The sequence below is a fragment of the Heptranchias perlo genome, chromosome 40, assembly GCF_035084215.1.
Source record: "Heptranchias perlo isolate sHepPer1 chromosome 40, sHepPer1.hap1, whole genome shotgun sequence".
NCBI classification, from domain to species: domain Eukaryota; kingdom Metazoa; phylum Chordata; class Chondrichthyes; order Hexanchiformes; family Hexanchidae; genus Heptranchias; species Heptranchias perlo.
In genome coordinates this window covers 2,703,771-2,724,010 of record NC_090364.1, presented here as the reverse complement: position 1 = coordinate 2,724,010, position 20,240 = coordinate 2,703,771, and the positions used below count along the sequence as shown (strand labels likewise).

Below are 20,240 nucleotides of genomic sequence, written 5' to 3'. Positions count from 1 at the left end.
GGTTGTCCGGGGTTGGGGGGCTGTAGGAGTAACTACTAGGATAGTATAAAAATTATAGGACCTCCGCATACACAAGTACGATAATAGAAAACGCTAGACATGCACAGCAGGTTGGTCAGCATCTGAAAGAAAGAGAGGATAATGTTTTCTTAGTTACCATCTGAAACATCAACCTTTTTTTTCTCTTTCAGGTGCTGCTGAACCTGCTGAGTATTGGCTACACTTTATGCTTTTGTTGCCTGTTGTTAAAAACACACTTCTGCTTGGCTCTCATAGACAGCGCACAGGAAAGGTCTGGCTTACGCGTGTTTTAAGGCTTTTACTTTTCCTGTTTTAAGATTCTCAGTGTAACCGTGAATCTCGTTTCTCGCAGGACTGGCACTGCACACACGCGTCTGCAAGAACACTTTGTGGTTAGCAGCACAGGTCGGCAAACTCCGCCAGTGGACGTGGGTCCACACGCTCCTGCCCACCACCGAGTGTGAGTGATGGGCTGTCATCTTGCACTCACTCAAGACTACGTTACTACACAATTAGTAACCTTCCACGTTAGTGCATGTTGAGGAGATCCAAGCTCAAGTCAGGAACTCTCCAATGAGTTGATCTTTATACCAATTATTTAATATTTATAATTACATAAAAAATGTTTTTTTTAAAAAATGGGGTAAAAATCATTGCAACAGAAGCTTCAAATCACTGAAGGGGGAACTTCCTGGTCAAGGTTCTGTGAAAGAAATGTGATACCCTGAATAATTGTTAATCTGCAGGGTGTTACCAAGGAACAAAATGACTGCACAGTATATAATTGTTTTTGAATTCCCATAATGGGGCTGGGGGGCATGGCACTGGAGACCGCTGGGTTTTCTGCTCCTACGTTTGCCAGGCCACCATTTCCGACCCATCGAAGTGAAAAGGTTAGGAATATCGCGGACTGCTGGCTGCATTAGTGGTAAATCCCAGTGCCCAGCTGTAAAAGGTGCACCTCAACATCAAACAACGCCACTAAACAAAGCAGCAGCGACAGTATAAGCTGAGAGAAATCAGCCCATTCCCTGGAGGTGCTCTGCGCCCCCACCCCCCCACCCACTCCAGGAACTTCCACCTTTCTGAAATATTGCTGGCGTAGAGAGGGGCGACTGAACAGTTTGAACAAATACTAGCATTTCTTTCAACCAGAACCCCACCCGAATATCACAAGAAATGTCTTCGTCAAGATGGAACAAGTCAGACTGGTGAGGGGAATGGGGGAACAGAAAACAAAAATTGTGCTTATTTTAGAATCGTCTCGCTTACTTTTTCCTGCCTGAAAAAAAAACTTTTTTAAGCAATTTCCCTCACCTTTGGGCCAGCCAGGATGGGTCGCACAATGAATACATAACATTGAATGCCGTGTCCCAGGCTGGCTGGTCCCAAACCCACAATCGGCTTGCCTGAAGACTCCAGCAAGACAGCAGTCGATGCAAGGCAACCTCGAGCGGCCATTTACACGCGAGCAGAGGGTCCCCCCCACCCCCCCACAATGTTTTGACAAAGTTGTCCAGTTAGCAAAGGGTCCTTGCATGGTGAGAAAGGGATGGTAGCAGGCTTAATGTCACATTGGATCAACAACACCCTCCCCTCTACCCCACCGCGCCCCACCCCCGTTACTCCAGGACGACAGAAAATGCTTTTGCCAGGTCAGACTGGATGTGGCTTTAAAGTTTTGTGGATGCGTTTCCTTCGTAGCCCAAATATTCTAACAGGACTGCAATGAGGTATTACCATTTAAGTAAATTTCTACAGTTATTAGACAGGATTGGAATTGGTGCAGCAAACAGACTGAAAAATCTAAATCTCATCAAAGTCGGACATTAGCTTTTAATTCCCTCTTTTTTTTAAAATTAAAAAAAAGTAACATTTCGGGAACTGGCTTTTCCCCTAAAAATTCCTGAGAACTTTCTTTATACTTTAGGAGGAAAAAAGTAATATAAGCAAAACAAAAAAAAAGCAAAATAAAATTAAAACAAAACACTGTCAAATGCTCCCAGAGTTACTCCTCATCTAAAAATACGAAACATATATTTTTGGTCTTTTAAAAAAAATCTTGTTTCGATGGAAGAACGATTCATCGTTTTTTATTATTTCTGACTTCTCTATGCCTTGGAAAAAAATTTCTAGGACTGTGCCGGCAATATTTGGAATTGAATATTTAAAAATCGATGATCGGAACTGTTCATTTGAATCGCTCGTCTACTCTGGAGCCCACCGCTCTCAAAAACAAAATGTGAACAAAAGTGCGACGGGAGAATGAACAGCTTCCCCATCTCCCCAATCCACCTCATTTTGGATTATTGGATACAAATCACTGCCTCGGTCAATAAAGCGGAGTAAAAATACTTTGCAGCTTTTGGTGACTTATCATTATGTCGTCCACAGTCTCCCCTATCTGTAGACTAGATCAGATACAGCACCTACAGTTCAGTGCTGTATCCCTGTTCCACCAGACTCAATTGTCATCAGTCTGTTTAATCAGAACTGGGCAACTTTTTTTTTTAAAAACGTAGATACTTCAAAATATTGTATTCAATAATTCGACACAGCCCTAAAAGGTTATGTAAACAGGACAAGGCCAAGCACCTGGGCACCTCCCTAATGTTCAGGGTTATAGAACTCCACAAAGTGCTGGAAGATGACCAAGCATACAGGGGTGTGTGTGTGTGTGTGTGTGTGTGTGTGTGTGTTTGTGTGTACGCACGCACGTGCGTGACTGGGGTGGGTAGGGCATGGCAAATGCAAAGTGTCCGTACGTCTGGGTGGGAAGGGGAAAGGCGAGGGGGTTTCTACGGGTTGGCTAATTGAGTACAATCCAAAGCTAGATTAAAGCAGCAACTTGTAATTACAGCCACTTTTGGTCACTTAACAGAAATGACACTGGTGCGGCCCCAAACCCACGATCTTCAGCAGGTGAAGACTTACGGCAAAAGATGCAAGATTTCCTTCCCTTTCCTCCCACTGTACGTCACTGCTCGCTGTCCAATATGACCCCCGCCCCCCCAGCACCCATACTACACTGCTTTTCTTTTTGTGATTAAAAAAATTCAACACTACAGCAAAACACAATGAGGACAATTTTTAAAAAAAAATTAACAGAAAAAGGTGCAATACTTAGAACATTAACAATTTTTTTATATATATATATAGTTTCCTAAACAAGTAAATGCTTTTCTCACTAAGTTTCACCCAAGCGGATTTAAAACATGAAGGGGGAAAGAAGGAAAGCACACACTGTTTTTAATCTGAAGAACATTCGTCGTAAACGTTTATATCTTTTATATAGTGATCGACCAGTGAACAAAGGTACTGTTCCGCTCTCTGCGTTTGGCATTTATCTACCATGAATTGGGGCCCAGTACCAGCCTGTGCAGCAGCAGGACTGTGATACAGTCTGCTGCCCATTGAGGTGTGTGTGTGTGTATATAAAGGATGTGTGACAGTCTCCAGCGTTGCTGTATGTACAATTCAATTGATTGAGTGATTTCAGTGTAACCCACACGCAATAAGGTCACTAATGGAATACGTCACAGGAGACAGACACACATACTCGTTCATAATATGCGCCTGACTTAACATTTTGAAGAAATACACTTTCAGTATCTTTGCTTAGCATTTTAAATTGGAGTTTTTGTTCGATAATGCAGTCACACCAGGTCTGTTAAGAGTCCTGGATGTGACCCCTTTATGCCACGTGTATCACGGCTCCACACACACACACAGATGTGGACATGTTCTGACATACGTATGGTGTAAACAAAAAATATGCTAAAGCTATTCTTACAGTCTCATATAACCTTACCCTAGGTTTACAGCAAATATGTTTACATACTTCAGGTCAGTAAGTGTACAGAATGGCCACAGATGGCTTGCTATTACAGATGAACCATAATTTCTCAGAAATAACCTGTGTGGTTTTGGGGATAGGGAAATAAAAAGTAAGCGAGATGCAGCAAGGGTGATTATAGCTTTAAGCAGGGTCGTTCCCACAGCTCGGTCCTATTCCAAAATCCCTTTGCGGTTACAGAGAAGCTCTTGTTAAGAGTGGAGATGCCCGAGACTGTGGGATGTAAACAGCTGGCTGTAAACCAGTTTCGCAGACTTGTGCCAGTGAGGGTTTGTGGGCGGCTACAAGCCGTTTTTTGAAAGTGTCAATTTACAGGCAGTACAGGTGAACATAGGAAGGCTCAAGCCAGACATGCCAATTGGATAGCTACATATCTGCTTAAAGATTTAAAAAAAACCAAAACTATACAAAAAGACGGGGGACTATATTCAAAGGAGTTATTTTTTATTAAATTACGGTAACACCTTCATTGGATTAGCTAAGTGTTTTGAATACCTCGGGGGGAGGGGGGGGAAAAAAGAGGACAATGACTGACCAGCCACGAACCCCCTAGTTTACAAAATGATAAAGCTGGTTACAGCACACAATGAAAGTCCCCCCAACACTTTGAAACTGAGTGCAACACATAAATTTAACTTGAAAACCTCTACACTAAGTTTTCTACCCTACGTTGTTTTTAAGTGCTTATGTCATTTGAGTGTAGCAGTTTTAGAGGGCAGCACATTGCCCACTTGAGAGAGAGAAAAATCAAGACTATTGCAATGCTAAATAGTAGCGCGTGATAAACTATCAACAGTACAATACCAGCTAGCAGCAGCAATAGTGATGGGATGACACCATGAAGTAGTGTGATAATATCTTCATCAGAGCATGTGTTAGGGGTGGTCCAGGTTGTGCTGTGCGGTCACTAGGTGGGTTAAAATTTACTACGGAAAAAATTAATACAGTTACCAGTCCTTAAATAGAACACAAAACAAGCAGCATTGTAGTGAAGGGCTGGGAGCATCTTAATTATCAACTGAAATTAGTTAAGACAACTTTTGGTTGGATGAGGGAGGCAATGGGGGGGGGGGGGGGGGAGGGAATGGAGGAGAATAGCATCTCCTTGGATTAAAGACTGTGAATCTCTGGGAAGATAAAACCCACATTCAACCCAAATCCATGGTAAACCGAGGGGGAGGCACCTCCGATGCAAATACCACTCTCGACACATGTATCAGGAGGTGGACTTAATGCTGTTAAGATGCTTAGTCTTGATGGGCTTTTGCTCTAACAAACCCTTTGGTACCTCACCCAAGCAGCCATTATTCACCCATGACCCTAGACAGTGAGTGCTGGCAGGATATTCAACCACAGAGGGCATCGCAGGGGAGCCCAATCCTGCGCCACCCAACAAGCCGATCATGCGAATTTTTTGGCAACGGTCGTTGGAACCACAACCAATTTTCTCTCTCCCTCACCCCAGAGGCAGTGTGATCAATTGTAGCCCCTCCACCACTGCTGCCTACCTGGCTGAGGTAAACTATTTCAGCAAAGACCAGAAATCGTCTCTGGTCTGGGTGATTTAGTATTGCCCCTGGTGGTGCCTTTACCTGTGAGAGGAGCAGTTTGAGAATCTTATGCTAAGTTTCTCCACCCCCCACCCCGCCTCCACAATGACACAAGTCTAACGTAGCTACGTGCAATGTTCCAAACCTGGTGAAGGGTTGGTGCATATGGTATTTGTATGGGTACAGGGCTGGTACTGGTACATAATAATACCCTGTAACTTGTCCATCTAGTAAGTAACTGCTAGGTTCAGTATCTGTCCTGGTCAATCACTAGCTTTAATACGTGAGGTTCTGTCGCGTCTCCGCTATTGCATGTCAGAGGACGGAAACGTGCCCAGTGCAACAACAAAAAAAAGTTTTTTAAAAAGCCTGTTTTTGTGTTTTCAGTAAATGTCCTGTTGCAACAACTTCTCAATACGGAGGGAAAAAAAATCGTGTAAGGAAAAACTATACTACTTTTTTTTAAAAACTTATTTATTTTTTGATGGTAAAGTGTACTTCACATTTTTAATGTTGGCGTTCATGATTCAAGTATTTCGAAGTGTGATATGTTTTTTTTTTGTTTTTTGTTGTTTTTTTTGTTGTTTTTTTTGATTAAAAAAAAGTAGCCGAAAATTAGGAGGGAGGTGTCTATGTGCACAAAAGAGACTGTGGATGACCCCCTTAATTTGTTTCACTTTTTTCTTTTTTTCTCCTTTTTTTTTTAAACTTGTCTTGAAACTTATTGCAGTTTGAAAAAAAACACATTAGTGCTGCTGTTCAAAAAAGTTCACGAGGTCACAGGTCAAGGTTGAAAGCTTAAAAGTTCAAATTGAATCAGCCCCTCCGCCCAGGAGGTCGCCAGGTAGTAGGGGGGCCGGGCTGCCCATTCGGTGCGAGTCATCGGAATTCGGGGCCCCCCATAAGCTTGCCGTGTAGTTCGGGGTGGCCCAAAGCGAGGATCCCGCAAGGTTCCCACTACCCCTGCCCACTCCTCCGGCACTGTTCCACTGTCCGAGGCCAGACCGCCCGCCGAACGAGTGCAGACTGCTCCCCACTGCATCCATCTGGCTCTGTCCCGTCTCCAGCGTCTGCCAGCCTGGCGATGGTGTTGATAACTGACCTTGTGCAAAATAGCGGTTGACTTCCTCTTCACTGACAAACTCAGCAAGGATGGTAGTGTTCCCCAACACACACCTGCAACAAAGCAAAAAAAAAATTAGGACAGAATTACCCTTGGCCTGGAGAACGTGTGTGTTTTTGTTTTGGAAAGGAAAAGCAATTTCAGATGCTGGTTAACTGGCACAGTTCCAGCATTTTCTTTTATTATAGTATGCTACAGTACAAGAGAAGGCCATTCGGCCCATCGTGCCTGTGCTGGCTCTTTGAAATAGCTATCCAATTAGTCCCATTCCCCTGCTGTTTCCCTTCAAGTATTTACCTAACTCCCTTTTGAAAGTTACTATCGAATCTGCTTCCATCGTCCTTTCAGGCAGAGTGTCCCAGATCGTAACAACTCGCTGCCCCTTTTATTCTGCCTCTTTTCTCCCCACTAATTTTCTCACCGCCTCCCCTTAAGATTTGATTATTAATTCAGTCAGCATCAACCTTGTAACCAGTGGACCCAAAATCCTAGGAGCCAAGTGCACCATCACCAGCAGCCTGGGATATGGTAATCTCATTCCGAGAAGCAGTAAGGTTAGGCCATATAACAAAGGAAGGTCCACTGTTACCAGAGGTTAGCTGGAGACCACGTTGAGCGCTTTACCCAGTCTAACCAACACTGTATCTCACCCAAGAACATCTGACTCCCACCGATAAGTACTGCCCAAAGCAGAAAAACAACCAGTCCATTGGAAGTAAAGAAATACTGCAAATTGCTGGAAATCTGGAATCAAAAGAGAAAAAGCTAGAAATACACAGATGTGTCAATGTCTGAAAGAAAACAGACAGGCCAATGTTTTGACCTCTGGTTAAATGCATCCAACCAAAATTTTAACCTGTCTTTTCTCTTTCAGACACTGGCTGATCTGTTGCGGATTTGCAGAATTTTCTCCTTTCATTTGAGATTTCCAGTATTGGTAGTTTGTAAGCTCTGATAAAGAGTTATCTTCTCGTTCCAGGTGAAACAAGTTCACCCCCCCGACCCCCAGCTCTGCCAATGTGAATAAAAAGAAAGCGTTCCTGGATATATTCCCCTTTGTTACCAAAATTCGAAACAAACGCAATACTGAAAGGAGGCCCGCTGTCTGCACTTTGTGATTAGACTGTTCCACCTTCCTGACTACAGAACAGTGTCCGGTGGCTAAGGGCCCACGAATGGGGAAAGCAGGATGAGGAATAATCTATCAATCATATCAAAGCCAGGACTTACATGTGCAGCGCAGTCTGGGCCTTGGCAGCCTCTTGCTTGGTGCTGTATCGGACCAGTGCGGTGCCGTGTGTCAGGTTCAGGTGGAATGTTATCAGCGGGCCATGCTGCATGCAGATCGTTCGCAGAGTGGAGCCGTCGATCTGAGAGGAAGCAACGTTTGATTTCTTTAAATATTTCACTTGCTTTTTTAAAAAAAAAATTAAAGAACAACTTTTTTTCACCCCCACATCTTCTGAAGTTGCTGACTCTTGCTGGGGTACAGTGCCCTCCAGTCATTCATCTAAGAGGCCACGCTTTTATGTGTGAGCCTACAGTGAGTGTTGTATGCTATTCCACCGTAGGGGCATCACAGTAAAGGTACAAACTTGCCTTTACTTACCAGTGAAGTAGACGAGGGAGATATTTCCCTTTCCCTTTAAGGGAAGTTTATTTGTTTACATCCCAAGGCTGGTGGATGCCGGGGAACTCGTATGCAATGCCAGGTGATGCTAACCATTACGTTTTACCAAAATCTTGAGGGAAACACTGCAAACCCATCAAGAACCTCAAGTACCTTTGTAGATAAGCCCCTCATCATTGATTATCGTTCTGTACCTGTGGAGTGAGATTGTGAAGAACAAGCCAGGAGCTGACCCGACCAGATCCACCCGAACTGCCATCACTCCAGTTGGAACCTAGAGAGAACAAGGAGATGACGGTTATTATTATTATTTTTTTTTAAAACTGTCTTCCTGCAATTGAAATGACAACCTACTCAATGCCACTGTGAATTGATTGATGGGAGCTGTCAACAGTTTCTTTAAGACTGAAAGTCACAACTCGCATTGAAAGGCACAACCAAGGTTGAAGAGTTTGAGGAGGAGCAGGTAAATTAGGACATCATGATTAGTTAATGCCACACTTGGATTTTAAAAAAACTTGTATTTCTACGGCACTTTGGCATCCTCAGGGCATCCCAAAGTGCTTTACAGCCAAAAGATTACTTTTTAAAATGCAGTCCCGAAGCTTTTCCCAGCCAATCAATGACTTCTGAAATGTAGTCGCTGTTGTTACATAGGGAAATGCAGCAGCCAATTTGCGCACAGCAAGGTCCCACAAACAGCGATAAGATAGCTGACCAGTTCATCTGTTTTTGGAGGTGTTGACTGAGGACACTGGAAGAACTCCCCTGCTCTTTGTCAAACAGTTCCATCTTTTACATCCACCTGAGGGTTTAAGGCCTCAGTTTAACGTCTGATCCGAAAGATGGCTCCTCTGGTAATGCAACACTCCCTCAGTGCAGCACTAAAGGTTCAGCCTAGATTACATGCTCAAGTCATCGTTCTGACTCAGAGGCGAGTGCGCAGCCACTGGGGCCAAGCTGACACTGTCAGATGGCATAAAGTAGCTAAAAGAGAAAAATTATTTTTTAAATGGGATGGGACGGGACTAGGATAAGAACATTCCATTGGCTCGAGGCCTAGCAGTTCCTCTTATTGGGTATATAAACACACAGAAAACATTAGTGTAATGTCAAGACGACTGGATTTTACAATATAAAGTAGTTCTCAATTAAATCAGGCAGATAAATGTTCAAGTAAAATAGACAGAAACAATAGAAAGAGAGGGAGAGACAGAAAGGTACGTACTCAGGGCATATCGTGACTCCTGCACACCCCATCCTCTGCTGAATCGGGGGGCTCCGCTGCCCCACGGAGATGATGGAGGCTTCTGATTGGTCAGTCCTGGTGGCGGCCGTGTTGGCGGGTTAGTGTTTTTAGAGGACATCTGATTCTTCCACATCCTGGGATGTCCGATCGGATCTGGACACCACGTCGACTTGAAGTCACTGAACTTGGCTGGAAGAACAACGTGTTTCAGGCACAATGTTAATGCAAACCACCAGACTGGGTTAGAGGGGAAATCACCGAACCAAGGAGGCCAGAAAACACCACGATATGCTCAAGACATTCTAACTAAGGGCTCGGGTACAAGTTTAAAAAAAACAAACTGATTTTAGCACTTTTAAACATTTTCAAAATTACATTTTTTGAATGGTAGGAACCTTTAAGTCTCCCCTTTCCAAAAACGTTTCCAAAATAAATGAACGGCCAATTCAGCTCCATGACTTATTTAATCCGCAGTCCCACAGTCGAGGCCTGTAGGTGGCGACATCAGAGTAATGAAATTATATATTCGATGATCTCTGGTGTTACACACAGGGAGTAATGGCTAAATGCAGTATTAGATCCCGCAGGGAAGAAGGGCAAGGAGTAGCTGAACTGGTCCCGGGTGGGGTGGGGTGGGGTGGGGGGGGGGGGGTCCAGGAAGCAAATGGGAAGGGAGAAGGCGGCTACCGAGATTAAAAATATAGCTCTGTGTAGCTGAACTGGGGAGATACTATTTACTGAACAAAAGCAAAATAATACAGATGCGGGAAATCTGAAATAAAAACAGAAGATGCTGGAAGTACTCAGGGCAGCATCTGTGGAGAGGAGAAACGGAGTTAACATTTCAGGTCATTGACCTTTCATCAGAACTCGGACGAATTCCTCGCCAGTTCTGATGAAAGGTCATCGACCTGAAACGTTAACTCTGTTTTTTTCTCCACAGATGCTGCCTGATCTACTGAGTATTCCAGCATTTCCTGTTTTTATTACTATTTACTCGAGCTGGTCTTGTACAGCTTGCCTAAATATGGGGTGGAAACCACCTTGCATTCCATGCAGTATAACCAGCTTATTTACTGTTAGTTTATGAAGAAATAACCTGCAGTAAATTTCACATCGCATATAATTTAGTGCTGTCTCTACAGCAGTTAATATAGATACACTACAAGCCCTGGGAAAACAAGATCATGCAATGGATGGTTCAATGTAACAACCCCCCTACCTGAAGTGCTCTGTACGGTGCTGTAGGAGCTGTTTGAGGCACTATAGGACCAGGCACCGGGTGAAGGCAGCGAGGTGTTCAGGGAGGAACTGGACCCTGTGAGCAAACAAGAGAGAGCCAGAGATCAACCTTAACTCAAAGCTGAACAAGAGGGAGAAACACACCAAGAATGCACAATAGAGGTGCGATGCTCTTCATTGGTCCCTTGCTCCAATACTACCATTGTCAGTGATAGACAGATCTGTAACAACCTGCACTGCGCCCTCGCGCAACGACCTGTACTGAGCCCCAGTGTTACACACCTCGACCCATTGTCCATCATTTTAATGTTGGGCGCTCATCACAGTTCAAGTGGAGACAGTATGGAAATTTCACAAACCCACCATCATGTTTTAAGGATTATGATCATTACGTAGGAACCATGAGTGCTTTTCAAATGAGAGCAACTAGGTACTTGCAGCATTGGACCCGAGCATGAAGGACAGAAGTTGTCAAAAGACGAGTCTTTCAACTGGTCGGCTTTCCACAGTTCCCTGCTCCAGCACAGGTGGGGGCCCATTATTACTACCTGATTACTTCTTCAAAGACCTAACTAAATTCAGAAACCTCCAAGTTTACACTCTCAAGTCTGAAAAATTGCTATGTAAATTTTCTACCTACAAAGGTGACACTGATCGCAGAAGAGAAAAATTAAAGACAGGTGATGACACTACTGGTTTCACAGAGTGCAAGAAGTTATTAAAACTTCCAACAAAGCACTATTGCTGTAATTTACTACTAATGGTGTATGGTGGAGTCCTTCTAGGAGTAGGAGCCATTCTGAACAATAAAAGGAACAGTCCGGCCCTTGTGATTTTCGCAACAGTAAGAGGCACATCACTGCACCCTCAGCTTACGCTCAGTATTAGCTGCAGAACTTCTCCTGTGCAGTCACTAATCCAGACCTGCCAATGGCAAAGAGAGCAGGTTGTACTATACAAGATGGGGATGGCCACAAAGTGCGCTGCCTGGTTGACCCGTGCAGAAAACCTGAAAATATACATATTATAAATATAAATATTTTGGTAGAAGCTACCTTCATTTAAGGGACAATTGGCTCAGCCATTCCTTCACCAGAGATTTGGTAAAATATCCTGAATAGGAATTATGGAATGAAAGGGAACAATGCGAGGTGCTTCTATTAAGGGGCCTTCTACTGGATCCCCAAGCACAGCATTTGGTCTTTGGGCATCGATATAAAGCAAAACCAAAGGCAGACAAAACAGGAGATAGTGGGTCATGCTCACATACCTGTGCTCCTGTCCCTGAGAAGTTGGTGTTCAGAGTCTGGGGATGGGGGTGCTGTGGAGCTGTTTATCATGCTCGCCGGGGTCACGTAGGGGTCTGATTCGGGGTCAATGTTTTGGAAACCCTTCCATGGTTCCCCAGGGCGGAACTCTGAAACCAAAACAAAGAGGGAAAATGTACCAAAGAAATTCGTCAATCAACTTGGTTACATCACCATACTTCTCACAATAACTGTTATTTAGGCCGACACTCCAGTGCAGTACTGTGGGAGTACAAGTCTGACAGATGTGCCAGATTCCAGTGGTTCAGGTGCATGTTAAGATCCATGGCACTATTCAAGGAGGAGCAGGGAATACCTCCAAGTGTCATGGGAAATATTCTTCCCTTGATACCAACGCCACCAAAACTAAAGTAGCCGCTCATTCATTTCATTACTATTTGTGGAATCTTGCTGTGTAGAAAATGGCTGCTGTGTTAACCTGCATTAAAACAGTCACTGCACTTTAAAGTAACTCATTGTGTGTAAAACGCTTTGAGATGTTTCCGAGAACTGCAATATAAATGCAAGTCTTTCTTTTGCTTTATTCCTGAAATTAGAAATCTGCTTATAGAAATCAGCTGAATTAAAATTACAGTCCTACTAATTAAAGAGGACCCCCTCCTACTGAAGTGGCCTGGACTGGGACCCTTCAGTAAACCAAAATTCAGTAGTGCCAGTGGTGTAGCAACTGCCAGGCTCCTCAGTGTCCTAATGTCCCCACAGGCACCCACAGTTTTTCCACTCATAGACACTTCAATTTTTAAGGAGTTGTCCTCAGGTGCAGTAGGCATTTGGTGGAATATAAAACATAACCAAAACTTTGCAATATTTTTTGTCCCTAGAATTGGTTACTTTTGGCAAGGACTGTGATACACAAATCACTAAAAGTAGCGATGCAGGTTAGTAAGGCCATAATAAAGGCAAATCAAGCACCGGGGCTCATATCTAGAGGGATACAACTGAAAAGCAATGTTAAACTTGTATAGAATCTTGGTTAGACCACACTTGGGGAGTATTGTGCACAGTTCTGGTTGCCATATTATAAAAAGGATATAGAGACATTGGAGAAGGTGCAAAAAAGATTCTCCAGGGTGATACCAGAACTGAGAAGATATACCTATCAGGAAAGGTTGAACAGGCTGTGGCTCTTTTCTCCTCAAAAGAGAAGGCTCTGGGGTGATCTGATAATGATAGGATTTGAGAGGGTAGACGTAGAGAAAATGTTTCCACTTGTGGAGGAGTCCAAAACAAGAGGTCATAAATATAAAATAATCACTAATAAATCCAATAGCAAATTCAGGAAAACGACTTTACCCAGAGAGTGGTGAGAATGTGGAACTCGCTACCACAAGGAGCAGTTGAGGCAAATAGTATAGATGCATTTAAGGGGAAGCTAGATAAGCACATGAGGGAGAAAGGAATAGAAGGATATGTTGATAGGGTTAGTTGAAGGAAGGAGGGAAGAGGCTCATGTGGAGCATAAATGCCGGCATAGACCAGTTGGGCCGAATGGCCTATTTCTGTGCTGTAGACTCGATGTAACTCGATACGGTGAGCAATGAATCAAGGTCGTGCCCCCATCGATGTTCAGAAACACCATTTTTAGACTGAAACTACAACTCTTTGCTGGGATTCGTACAAAGGCTTTGAATACCAGTCTTAAAGATTAGCCAGTCGCACCGATTCCAAAGGAAATTATTTGTTCAATCTGGTTTACTAAATCTTATTTTTTTAAAAACGTAGTACACAAGTAATCTCAGACCTGGAGGCCAACTGGAGCTGCTGGAACCATTTGAGAGCTTAGGGGTGGACCAGTTGTCACTCGCCGGGCCCGAATGGCTGGCCAAGGAGTCACCTGCTATCATTTCGTAATAGGGCAAACTATCTCGAGGCTTCACCGATGGTGCCATGCTGCTCGAAATAGCACCTGTAAAGCAACATAAAAACACCAGATTTATTAATTGTACAGATTATCTAGCTGGGTGATCAGCCACAAAACTCAAGTGAATTATTGGCGCGTGCATGTATGTTTGAACTGGTCATGGGACAATTCAACAATAGAATGCATCTCTGTATGGGACAAATCGGATACAGAACACAGTTAGTTCATCCAAACAATTTAGGCTAAGCAACACTTTGCAAGTGTACTCCCTTACCCTCCCCCAGGCTTCCTCCTAACTGCAGTGGTGAGGCATTCTCCCCTGTTGTTGAGAGTCCCCAAAGCACAATGTGTGAGAAAGATCAGCCCACCCAGTTTCACAGCTGATTCTCAGAGGCACATTCCAATCAAATGTCCTGAAATCCAAGACCCACCTACAAAACTGCAAGCAACTTGGATCCTAAATTTAGCTAGTTCACGTGGCATTGATTATGAGTACTCTGGGGGAGTGGGGGGGTTGTCCAGCACATTTTTGCAATGCTTAGCTACTAACCTGGCCTGTCCCTTCAAGGCCACTGCGTGGTACCCCCTATGGGCAAGTGGTCTAATAAAGTCTGGAAGTCAATTAAAGTCTAATTTATTTTGTAGCTGGAAGTTTCTTCAGACAGGCCACCTGCTTGGCTCCTTCCCTTGTTTTCTCAAGAACCTCCCCTCATTATCTATGGGGTAGAAAAAAACCTGACCAGAAGTGACTGGGTTTATTCCTCTTTTTGCATACTTTGATTATGTAAAACATCAATAAATTCCATCTGAACAAAGTGTCACAGCCAATTTCAAAAGTTTTGCATGAATATAGACAAGTGATTCACTTGCGATTCCCTGTTTCACCACCACCATTTCACGCTCTTTGGACTTGTTAGGATTCAGTTCTGCAGGCTCCAGCATTAGTCTGCCACCTCACCAAACTCAACATTCTTCATGTGTGAATCTAGACAGTGCCAGCAGGCTACTTGAATGTGGGGAGCATCACAGTCTAATCTGGTGACTTCAAAGGTGAGCAGAAATTTAACATTATGGTTCCTATACCGCATTTTATTATATGTAGGTGTATGTTCGTACTGAATGTGACAAATTCTCGTGTGGTGGAGACAATCAGCTGGTGAAGCAATTCACGCTGCCACAGCTCAGTTCTTCATCCAGGAATAGCTTTTCTTTTAATTGAGAAACCAAGGTGAAAGTCTAAGGCATACAGTACAGGACACCAGCGAGGTTGAAGAGAGGAGGAGAGAAGGCAAGGTGATTAGGTGACAGCAAGCTTGAGGTTTAAGAGGCTGTAGATTGTAGGAGAAAGGGAAAACAGAGGGATGTAAAGAATCTGTTAGAGTAGGCGACATTGCAAAGAGTCTTCATTCAACACGGAGGTTGAAGGAAGGAAGAAGAATGTGGAAGATGGCACGTGTTCAGTGCAACAAAGCCCCCTTGTTTTTTTTTGGACAGTTACCGTTTTTGAGGGGGTTGTGATCTGGCGGCGGAGTGACAGGAGAGAGGCCCTCCATAGTTGTCCACTGCTTGAGCCGGGATTGCTGGGACTGAGGTTCCTTCATTCCTACAATACTGTTGACGTCTAACTGGTTTACGTTCATGTTCGAACCCAGGCCTGAAATGCAAAAGACATTTTAGTGTCGAGCACCCAAAATACAGAGGCTGTGTGAAAGGTTTGGGTAAAGAACGGGTTTTGATGTAGCTGAAGGATAACAAAAGAACCCGACGTGGGAACTCACCCATTGGGTAGCCTGGCTGAAGCTGTCCTTTGGTCTGGAAGTCTGGAAGGCCAGAGGGAAGAGAATTAGGCACATTATCCAGGTGCTGCTTGGGTATGCCGGGGTGCGATGGTGAGTGTTTCATTCCAGGGGTGTTGTTGTGTCGGTGCTGCTGCTGTTGCTGCTGTTGCAGAGCGTTTACAATACGGGCAAGCTATGGAAACACACACAAGTGAGGGTTAAATACAGTTCACAACAGGTCACACGTCCATTTTCATCGTCTAGTAATCTGGTTTATTTTTTCCCCCAGAGCATCAAATGGTTCCCGTAAACAACCACATGAATTCAGTGTCTCTAAGAAAGAGCCCCTCAGTCAGATACCTGGCCTCTGCCGAGATAGCAGATGTCAGCCCAAGTGAGTGGTAAAGGGCTCTGGAATTGGCTTCAGTGCCTCTGGGTTATGGAAGGGGATCACCAGCCAGGCCCCCCTCTTGATCCAGTTTGGCTATGATGCATCCCACTGTTAAATAGCCTGTGACTATTCACTGCCTGGGCTCCCAGGCTAAGAATGATCACACGGGCGAGGTACTGAACGCCAATTGGCACACGCAGAAATCTCCAGCAAGAATCAGCGCCTTAGGAGACAGGGGATGAAAATTGAGGTGGGGGGGCAGGGGAGAGAGTTTAAAACAGGGTTACCAGCCAAGCTACCATTAGTGATTTAGACTGCATCAACTGGTTGGTGCCCACCAGCAACCGACCCAATTTTAAACACAGTCCATGGGATAGCAACAGACCTGACAAGATGCCTATTGCATCATTACTCAAGATGATGAGCGGGGAGAGAACCAACTGGTTTAGGAGGTGCTGAAACCAACGTAATAACTTTAAAAAAAATTTTCATTACAACAACGCTAACTTCACACAGCGTTCTGCACCCTATGCACTACAGTTAGTAATGATTAGGCCACGACTGCTGGAAATTAAAACAGAAATTCACCTCCGAAGTCACTCTGGTTTATTTTTTCCCCCCAGAGCATTCCTCCGAAGTCCCATCCAAAACACTAATCAGTATTCCTCTTGCAGATGCTGTGCAATTCCTGCTTTCATTTACACTGTTAACGGTGATGGGGAACCCAGTGGTGATGAAAGTAGTAGATTTTTTTAAATGAGCCGGCCCCTTGAAGCCTCAGTTGGTATGTGCACAGCCCAGTGTAGAACGGAGCTAAATGGACTAGAAGAGTCCCAGGTTCAACCTCCAGCCTCTGGTGAATTAACCAATCTCAGCTGGGCAGCAGCAATCATAGAATGATACAGCACAAAAGGAGGCCATTCGGCCCATCGTACCTGTGCCGACATCTTACTATAATGGGTCTTAGTTCCCAGGGGAAAGTGCGTGAGAGTGACAGTATGTGCACGTGTGCACGAGTATACACATCAGGAGAGAGCAGGATCAGGCTCCACAATGAATTCCACAACCCCCAAGAGTCGAACAGTCTGCTATCATTCACTGTCCAAGCTCAGTCACGAGGAATGCTCATTTCGGCAGGGCACTGGAGGACATCTGTGGAAGAGCCAGCACTTTAAAGAGGGAAGAAATTTAGAAAGGAAGGGGAATACTTTTTTAAAATGTTTTTTGTTATATACATCAGTAAATCTTTATATACCAGAACACCTAGTTTAAAACTTTGTATAATCTGACTGTAAGTTTCCATTTTACTGTCCCCTTTCATCAAATGAATTCTCAGTTAAACTCCATAAAGTGAAGATAAAAAAAATCACTGTGCATGGCAAGGATAGAATTTTTGACTTCACCATTAACAGCAAGCAAGGGAAACTCATCAGTAACGTTTAAGGTGCACGCTCAGTATTTAAACCTCATAGGATTAATTAGCAGTGAGCTGAATGTTTTGAGCCTTGTGATTCCCTCCTGATCTGAATGTGTAACAGGATTTTCCTGAACACAGGAGGTTCACAGATTAGTGTGCAGGGTGATGCGCACACACGGCAGTACAATGGGTACAAACTACTCCTCCCACCCCTCTGGCTGGACGCAGGGTTGATGGACACCCCCCACTGGAGGTTGCTCTGTATTCAGTTAGATGTGCAAAAGGGAACTCCAGTCGATGCTGCCTGCTGTTTATCTTGCCTTCCTGTGCTGCATGCTCGTTTGTTGTTTGCTCCAGTGGATGTGGCTAAGATTGGAAATCAATGTGTGAGGAGAACCTTCACCACATTACTGTGCAGTGCCAAATGCCGTTTTAAGTAGAAAGTTACCGTACAGGAAAAGCTGTCTAAGTCAGTATTTTCAGCATTTTCTATTTTTAATTTGGATTTTCAATATTTGCAGTTTTCTGTTTTCATGTCACCTGAATGACAACAGCACAGCCATGATTCAGACTTGAACCTGTTCAGCCCGTAGTGTGTTTTGCTTTCAGTGTGTGCATTTAACCAATTATTTATTTCACTTTGCTTATGTCTGCATCAAATAAATTACCAAGTTAAACTGCATTGCAACTACCTGATGTCATTCCCAAATGTAACTGGGAAGTGGATTGGGGAGAGTGAAGGCATGAATGGAAGATTATGAGGGAAGAGGGCAGAAAGCAAATTATACCCGAGAGCTGGCAGTCGATCTAGTCCACTTCCCTCACACGAGCAAGTTTTAACATTTCTCAATTGGCTTGCTAGACGGCATGCAGTGGAATTAGCAGGCATTCCACCACAGTGTGAGGCGAACCTAGGCACAAGATCCAATAGATTCTAACCAGCCAAACTGAACACTCTCGAGGGCTGCTTGTGATAGTGACGTTGGTGCTCGTTTGTGGTCTGAGCTGTTCAGCACTCCTGGTTTGAGGGGGAATGGTAGTTCGTGGCAGCAAAGGGAGGTGACAAACAAAAACCATCACCTATCATTAAATAAATATGTGTTAATGCTGCTCTCTGAATCCCTTTTGTAACACAAAATGAAACAGTGACAATGCCGGTTTGTAACAGATTCTGTATCTTTGGCATCTCGTACTTGCTGCTCTTGCTGTTGTCGGACCGCGGCGGAGAGCTTCCGTTGGTTCTGCAGCACTTGCTGCTGCTGTTGCTGAATCAAGAGCTGGTAGGCCTGCGTAGAGAGGACAAGAGGACAGAGTGAATGAGGATTCTTGGTCCTTAGTTTTGCTTACTTTGTTCTGGGTTGTATATTTTATTCTCATCAAGGTCAGATAAGGTGGCATGGAATATTTTGCCTCTTAATATACAACAGAGCATGGCAATCTGGTCAAAGTTCATCGCTCCTTGTATCTGCCACCCTCCCCTGCAAATTGTGTACTTGGGATGTTTTTGAGGTGCCACTCACCCTATGGAAATGTGCAAGGACCAAGACTTCTAATCAGATAGAATACTTCTCTCAAAGAAGAAAAATCAGAATTACACTGAACCACAAGTTGAAATGCAGCGGTGCTCAGCGCAGCCTCAAAGATGAGCCGCCAATGCAGAAGAGAACCCTTTACACCATTCAGAAACTCCATCAGCATGCCATCATTCCACATAACCAATCTTCATCATTCCCCGAGGCTGAGCAGGAACGGTGCAGCCATTTGATATTCCAACATGTCATGGTGGAAGAACACTAGGGCTCGTTCACAAATGAATCGGTACTTACCAACTGGAGCTGTGGGAGCTGAGGGAGTTGACTGAGCATAGCTATTTGCTGAGGGGATAGTTGAGGACCAAGGCTAAATAGGGCTGGGTTCAGGGCGCCATTCGGAGCAGCATGCTTCAACATGGAGGCAGGAACCTGCAATCAAAGCAAGGAATCCACTTAGCACATTAATATATAAAACAGCAATCACCACCACTCCAATTTTCTAACCCTAAACAACCTTTCAACATGATGTGGAGATGCCGGTGATGGACTGGGGTGGACAAATGCAAGGAGTCGCACAACACCAGGTTATAGTCCAACAGCTTTATTTGAAATCACAAGCTTTCGGAGCTTTGCTCCTTCGTCAGGTGACGAAGGAGCAAAGCTCCAAAAGCTTGTGATTTCAAATAAAGCTGTTGGACTATAACCTGGTGTTGTGCGACTCCTTGCATTTAACCTTTCAACAGCATTTTTGCTTTCACTTCAGAAGTATGAGCTGCAACTTCCCCCCACAAGAGCCGCAATGGCCTCTGCTGGTCAGGGGGTAAGGAGCACAGAAGTAGTGGAGATGATAGGAGATTAGCAGCATTTCCAACTCTACAGAATGATTATTAATAATTTCCATTACAGGCACCAAATGACAGCATCAAGCATCCATTGTAAAATCTAGCCCATCAGTCTGGGTTGGATTTGAATCCATGTTCAAGAGCTGGTCTGCTGCTCCCTAATTTTATACTCCCCTACCCCATCTCCCAAACAAATGTACAGCGAGGGTACAGGAAGATTCTGTAGCTCAGTGATGTGAAACACAGACTCAGTGTTACATACCTGAGGAGGGGGCAGGAACTGCGGAGGCACTTGAGCCCGAAGGGTAGGCTGGGATGAATTCATGGGTTGCACCTGAGGCGTGTGCACACCTCTGGATTGTGCTGTGCTACCGCCAAATAAACCATGATTGCCATTCTGTGAAAGACAGACAGGAACAT

General features: G+C 44.3%; 1 protein-coding gene across 4 annotated transcripts in view; it reads right to left on the bottom strand.

Annotated features, from left to right (window-relative positions):
• Nucleotides 1-4,304: 4,304 nt before the first annotated feature.
• The window catches only part of tnrc6ba (trinucleotide repeat containing adaptor 6Ba), a 124,294-nt gene continuing 108,358 nt past the window's right edge, over nt 4,305-20,240 (bottom strand). For all 4 annotated transcript variants that reach the window (XM_067974333.1, XM_067974335.1, XM_067974334.1 and 1 more), the window contains 12 exons: nt 20,083-20,217; nt 19,273-19,407; nt 18,640-18,732; nt 15,639-15,831; nt 15,359-15,514; nt 13,741-13,905; nt 11,942-12,088; nt 10,652-10,747; nt 9,409-9,618; nt 8,375-8,454; nt 7,781-7,920; nt 4,305-6,603 (listed from right to left, as the gene is read on the bottom strand). In XM_067974333.1, the coding sequence (XP_067830434.1) occupies nt 6,234-6,603; nt 7,781-7,920; nt 8,375-8,454; nt 9,409-9,618; nt 10,652-10,747; nt 11,942-12,088; nt 13,741-13,905; nt 15,359-15,514; nt 15,639-15,831; nt 18,640-18,732; nt 19,273-19,407; nt 20,083-20,217 (1,920 nt within the window). In that variant the 3' untranslated portion in view covers nt 4,305-6,233. The remainder of the gene's footprint in view (nt 6,604-7,780; nt 7,921-8,374; nt 8,455-9,408; nt 9,619-10,651; nt 10,748-11,941; nt 12,089-13,740; nt 13,906-15,358; nt 15,515-15,638; nt 15,832-18,639; nt 18,733-19,272; nt 19,408-20,082; nt 20,218-20,240) is intronic.